This window comes from Eutrigla gurnardus, assembly GCF_963514095.1.
Source record: "Eutrigla gurnardus genome assembly, chromosome: 2".
NCBI classification, from domain to species: domain Eukaryota; kingdom Metazoa; phylum Chordata; class Actinopteri; order Perciformes; family Triglidae; genus Eutrigla; species Eutrigla gurnardus.
The window spans coordinates 18,303,076-18,309,624 of record NC_139916.1 but is presented as its reverse complement, the minus strand read 5'-3'; the positions used below and the strand labels follow the sequence as shown (position 1 = coordinate 18,309,624).

General features: G+C 46.3%; 1 protein-coding gene across 1 annotated transcript; it reads left to right on the top strand.

Moving 5' to 3' along the window:
• Positions 1-2,666: 2,666 nt before the first annotated feature.
• On the top strand, positions 2,667-5,789 carry LOC311029796 (uncharacterized protein). Its single transcript, XM_084035152.1, has 8 exons — positions 2,667-2,708; positions 3,012-3,059; positions 3,183-3,233; positions 3,434-3,623; positions 3,741-3,904; positions 3,991-5,010; positions 5,108-5,325; positions 5,436-5,789. The coding sequence occupies exons 2-8, from the start codon at positions 3,054-3,056 to the stop codon at positions 5,503-5,505; spliced, it is 1,719 nt and encodes a 572-aa protein (XP_083891278.1). The 5' UTR covers positions 2,667-2,708; positions 3,012-3,053; the 3' UTR covers positions 5,506-5,789.
• The last annotated feature ends 760 nt before the right edge of the window (positions 5,790-6,549 follow it).

Sequence of the window (6,549 nt, the reverse complement as noted above, 5' to 3'; positions counted from 1 at the left end):
TGATGATGGCACACCACTCGTCGTCCTCGGTGACTTCAACATCTACCCGGGAAAGCTGCATTCATCTGAATTCATTGACTTATTTTCTGCATTTGACCTTACACTCTCCCCCTCTCCACCAACTCACCGGGCCGGGAACCAACTTGACCTTGTCTTCACAAGATCCTGTGGCATCTCGGCACTCGCTGTTATCCCGCTCGCCGTGTCCGACCACCACTTTGTGACTTTCTCCCTCCCCATGAAGCCCACCACATCCCTCCCCTCTACGCCTCGAATGGTCACCAGCCGCCGCAACCTGAAATCCCTCACTCCCTCCACTCTCTCCTCAACTGTTATCTCCTCGCTACCATCCTCAGAACAGTTCTCCTTAATGCCTACAGAGGAAGCCTCCTCCATCCTGATGTCCTCACTCTCCTCTTCTTTGGACACTCTCTGTCCCCCAATCTCACGACCTGCGCGATCATCTCCCTCCCCTCCCTGGCTGTCTGAACCACTGCGAACCAACAGATCATTGTTGCAAGAGAAAATGTAAGAAATCGGGCCAGCATGAGGACCTTGCTCACTACCACCACCTCCTCTCTGACTTCACTTCAACTGTTTCGGCAGCTAAATCTGCCTTCTACCTGGCAAAGATCAACTCTTCTGCCTCCAACCCCAGGAAACTCTTCTCCATGTTCTCCTCCCTCCTCACCCCTCCTACCCCCCCCCCCCCCCTTCCTCCCTTACTGCCGATGACTTTGCAACTTACTTTACCAAGAAAGTAAATGACATCAGCTCCTCATTCACGCCTATTCCCTCCCAGAAGACATCTCCCCCAACTCTCAACTCGGATGGTCTTACCAGCTTTAGCCCCCTCACCTCTGAAGATGTTCACGCACTTGTTACATCTAACCGTGCCACCACCTGCTCCCTCGACCCGATTCCCTCCTCTCTTCTCCAGGACATCTCACACGACATCTTGACATTCCTCACCTCCCTGATCAACTCCTCCCTCACCTCAGGTGTCATTCCAGCGGATTTTAAGACAGCTACCGTGAAGCCTCTCCTTAAAAAACCCACCCTAGATGCTACTGACATCCAAAGCTACAGACCTGTATCTCTTCTTTCATTCCTCTCTAAAACCTTGGAACGTGCCGCCTACAACCAACTGTCATCCTATCTCTCACAGAACAACCTCCTAGACCCTAATCAATCAGGATTCAGGACTGCTCACTCCACTGAGACGGCCCTCCTAACAGTGACCGAGTCCCTGCGAGACGCCAGAGCCTCATCCCACTCCTCCGTTCTCATTCTCCTCGACCTATCTGCTGCATTCGACACAGTCAACCACCAAATCCTCCTCTCCACTCTGGCTGAACTTGGCATAACTGACTCTGCTCTCACCTGGTTTACATCATACCTGACAAATCGCACCTTTCAGGTCACATGGAATGGCTCTATGTCCAAACCCTGTTCTCTGGACACGGGTGTCCCTCAAGGCTCAGTATTAGGACCGCTTCTGTTCTCACTATACACCAGATCACTAGGTTCTGTTATCACATTGCATGGATTCTCCTACCATTGCTACGCAGATGACACCCAGCTGTTCCTCTCTTTTCCCCTGTCCTCTGACACTCATATTGCAACTCGCATCTCGAACTGTCTGGCTGACATCTCCGTCTGGACAACTGCACATCACCTCAAGCTTAACCTGAATAAAACCGAACTCCTCTTCATCCCAGGGAAAGACTGCCCTCGCATGGACCTGTCGGTCACTGTCGAGGGCATCACAGTATTGCCGTCGTCAACTGCGAGGAACCTGGGTGTAATCCTCGATGACCAACTATCCTGCACCCCCAACATCACTGCTGTGGCCCGATCCTGCAGATTTGCCCTCTACAATATCCGCAGGATTCGGACCTTTCTCACAAAGGATGCAACGCAACTCTTGGTCCAAGCACTGGTCATCTCCCGCCTTGACTACTGCAACTCTCTCCTGGCCGGACTCCCGGCCTCTGTGATTAAACCATTGCAGCGTATCCAGAACGCTGCAGCACGCCTTATCTTCAATCTACCCAAATTCTCCCATGTGACCCCCCTCCTCCGTGACCTCCACTGGCTCCCTGTTGCAGCACGCATCCAATTCAAGACGATGACACTGGCCTTCAGGGCCATCAATGGAACAGCACCTGTCTACCTTCAAACACTGGTCAAACCTCATGCCCCGAAGCGAGCACTTCGCTCCTCTACTTCAGCTGGCCGGCTGGTACCACCATCGCTGAAATCAAACAAATGTCGCTCAGCAAAGTCCAGACTCTTCTCTGTTCTGGCGCCTCAGTGGTGGAACGAACTCCCGACTAATGTCAGGACAGCAGAGTCATTTGCCATCTTCCGCAAAAGGCTCAAGACTCACCTGTTCAGACTTCACCTCGACTCTACATAGCATGACCCACTAACACCCCCCCCCCCCCCCCCCCAAGCGGTAGACAATGGATGAATGGATGGATGGATGTCTGTGTTTATCCCATAAGTAAGACACTAAGTAAGGCACGTATTAAAAGGAAAAAGTCGATGAGTCCGCAGCTGCATTTCTATGGTGTCGCTGGGGAACAGCTATAGTTTCTCTCTGGCTCTGTTTGGAGCCGTCCGTGACGTCACGTCCCGCGGAGGTACACTTTCACTTTCATTCCTCGGGAAGACGCAGCGTTTACAGCTCAGAGCCTGTGAAGGTGAGTCGACTCGTATTCGTCACAAAGTCGCATTTTACGTTCAGTATGTACGTTCAAAAAACTAGACATGAAGTACGTATTACTAACGTCGTGTTAAATGTGTCGTTAGTGAGAGACATGGCCCGTTAAAGTCGAGTGACAGCAATGCATTTTTACATTATATTGAACTATGTTGACCGTTTAAAAATGGAATACAATTTAAAAAAGCAAAACAAAAGAAACATGTGTTAGTGGTTGAACTGGCAGCATAAAGTACAACAAACTGCTGTCGTCTACGTCACGATGATTTGCTGTGTGTTAAAGGAAGAAGACAAGTTGTCAGACAGCAAGGACACGGAGGAACCCATGGATGTGAGTCCGCGTGTAAACTGTTAAAGGAGCTGTGGGATTATATGTGAACATTTACAGATACTGTGATTAACATTGTGTGCGTTTAAAAGTATTAATTGTCTTTTTTATATAAATATCATGTAGTATATGGACGACAGTGAGGTCGAGCAGCTTCCAACATCTCATGATAAGCAGGTAGGTGTTTGTGTGTCATCATCACGTGTCACATTCAGAACATGCAAAAACAAAATATGACAGAAAAGTTACTGTCTTTTTCTACGTTGAAACTGTGCCAGTGGTGTCATTTACTTTCACTTTCAATTCTCTAGTTATGTTGAAGCGAGTTCTTTACAGTTACATTAACAGTGACATGTTCTCTGGTGACTTAATAACAGAACCAAGAGGAAGTTGGAGTCAGTCTCTCATTCCAGTGGTCCGAGACTGTTCCACTGCAGAGATGTAAGATAGAACTGCAGAAAATTCTTCAGTCTTGGGCCAACAACAACAAAGAATTCAATGCAGAATTCACCGTCATAGATGTCCCTAAAGATGGGAGTGCCGTGATAAGTCTGAAACCTGCTCCAGGTGCAGTATGACCATTCAAATTACATCACATGTATATTACCAAGATTTTACATCCACCTCAATGCAATGCTTTTTCCCCTCTTTTTTATTTCACGTTATGTTTGTCTTCCTTTTTAGCCTTGATTGAGCTTCAGAAACTAAATGGACAACCACTGAAGGGGAAAGGTGGAAAAATAGTCACAATCACGTCTATTACTTTGACACCGCTCGACCTAATGACACAAATACCGGAAGCAGCTTCAATGAACCCTCCTCTGCCGTCCGTATCTGAGCCTCAATCTGTATGTATTGTGCAGAAAATCAGTCGGCGTGAATCAGATAGAAAATGAATGCTGTTTATTAAATGAATACATTGTATTTCATGCAGGAAGTGCATCTGGGGGAGGAGAGTAGTGCAGCGTCTACACCAGGAGAGGAAACACACTCTTTACCTGTCCCGGTGGGCCATTTCTGGTATGTGAACCACATCTACAAGGAGGAAATCAAACGTATAGAGAAGGAGAATGGAGTTAAACTCATGGCAGAAGTCAATGTGGTATTTCAAGGAGACCAGAACGATCAAAACCCAGTTAAAGCTCTCTCTGAGTTCACAAACCTCGTCCAGAAGTGCCTAGGTGAATCAGATGGCTCCGTCATTCCTCTCAAGAATATAGATCCAGAAGAGTGGAAAGGCGCGCTGGGATTCGCACAGAGAAACGAGAACAAGCTTTTGCTTACCGTATCCTCTGATGAAATGACCGTATGTGGGCCGAGAAAAAGTCAAGACGCCATCAGAAAATCCTTAGCCGCGTCAACAAATAGCAGCGTTTCTGCTGGAGAGCCTTCGCGTGCGTCTGAAGACACATTGCTGAACATTGGCGTGAGCATCAACGACCCTCTCGTCAATGCTGGACTAACCATGGAGGAGAGCTACTGGAAGCTGATGACTACTTCCTTTCGTGAGCAGGTAGCTAAGATCAAAACTAAGTTTGGTGTGGATTTTGAAAAAGCAGGTATCAGTCAAGGCCAAATCAAAGTCCAAGCTCACTACAGACGCTCTGGAGGAAACGTGTCGATCGAGAGCCAAGCTCTCAGAGCTCTTCTTCACCTGTACCAGCAGATTGCCACATCGCCCATGAGCTTCACCCAACACCTTGGTGGCACTGGGTTTCACCAAGTCAACAAGCAACAGCTTAAGTTTAAACATGAGTTTTGTAAACGTTGCCTGGCAAGGTTGTTGGACAGCATGGGACCCATATGTCCTCTTTGCAAAGATGTCTTTGGCATGATCGAAGGAAACCAGCCAGCTGGCATAATGAGGGATTCACGTTCCTCACTATCACTCCCTGGATTCCCCGGCTTTGGCACTATAACCATCAACTATAATATGTCCAGTGGAATACAGACGGTAAATTCCTTCATTTAAATATTTTGAGTTTTGTTACTTATAGGTTCATTTTAGCATGGTTGTCAGTTATTTCTGTATTTCACTTTCCTTTTCACAGGAAAAGCATTTAAATCCCGGAAAGCAGTATTATGGTATTCATAGAACAGCATATCTGCCAGACAATGAAGAGGGCAGAGAAGTGCTGCGGCTGTTAAGGAAGGCGTTCAACCAGAAGCTCATTTTCACAATCGGGATGTCCAGAACGTCTGGGATGGACAACCAACTGATCTGGAACGACATTCACCACAAAACGACAGCTTTAGGAGGAGCGGCATGGTACAGTCCACACATCTTTCTGTTCTCTTAAATGTGTATTCTCTTCTACGTCATGTCTGCTGAAGTGTTACAAATGTTATTCATTAACATGTGTACATGCTGTATTTCAGTTTTGGGTATCCTGACCCTGATTACCTGAGCAGAGTCAAGGAGGAGCTGAAGGCTAAAGGCATTGAGTGATGGTTTCGATGCAAATTGGACAAAGGGAGTTGTTTTCACAAACAAAAAAACGTTTATGCAACAGTTCTTGAATGCACATACTGGTGTGTTGTAAGCAGTTTCTATTCTTCTCTTGTAATTTTTAATATCATGAGTAAATGTCGCTTTGAGGTGCACTTACATTTACAGCTTAAGAGTTTAAGATCATCACTATCTTCTAACTTTCTTTGATGAAGTATATGCTCATTTATGTTCCTCAACTTAATGGAACAAGAATGATATTTGCCTACATAAATTGAAATTATTATGAGGGGCTGCACCGTGGTGTAGTGGGTAGCACTCTCACCTCACAGCAAGAGGGTCCCGGGTTCGATTCCCGGGTCGGCCTGGGTTCCTTCTGTGTGGAGTTTGCATGTTCTCCCCGTGTTAGCGTGGGTTCTCTCCGGGTTCTCCGGCTTCCTCCCACAGTCCAAAGACATGCAGGATGGGGATAGGTTCATTGATGACTCTAAATTGCCCATAGGTGTGAATGTGAGTGTGAATGGTTGTCTGTCTCTACATGTCGGCCCTGTGATAGACTGGCGTCCTATCCAGGGTGTACCCTGCCTTCGCCCAATGACAGCTGGGATCGGCTCCAGCCCCCCCGTGACCCTGAATACAGGATAAGCGGTAGACAATGGATTGAAATTGAAATTATGTCAATAGTGCACATAGTCTGATTTAATGTTGGCCTAATAAATGATTCAACCAACCCACTCCTCGTAGTATTCTTCACTGTATCAGCACGGGGGGGACACGACAAAGAACACTGCGGTTTTTCTGTACAATGTTTTTAAGATTTTATTTATAACAATATCTGTTATTTAGTTTGTAAAGTACTCCAGCAAAAACTAAACATTATTCTTTTCCAGAAGAAAGTCTGAGCCTCCATGCATCGTGTACTATAAAAGCTGTCATTTTTCATTAGAAAAAAAAACAAAAACAAGGACTAATCAAAAAACAATTCTGAAAATGCACGTATGATTTTGCAAAACTGCTCTTTAGATAAAATGATTGTACTTCTCT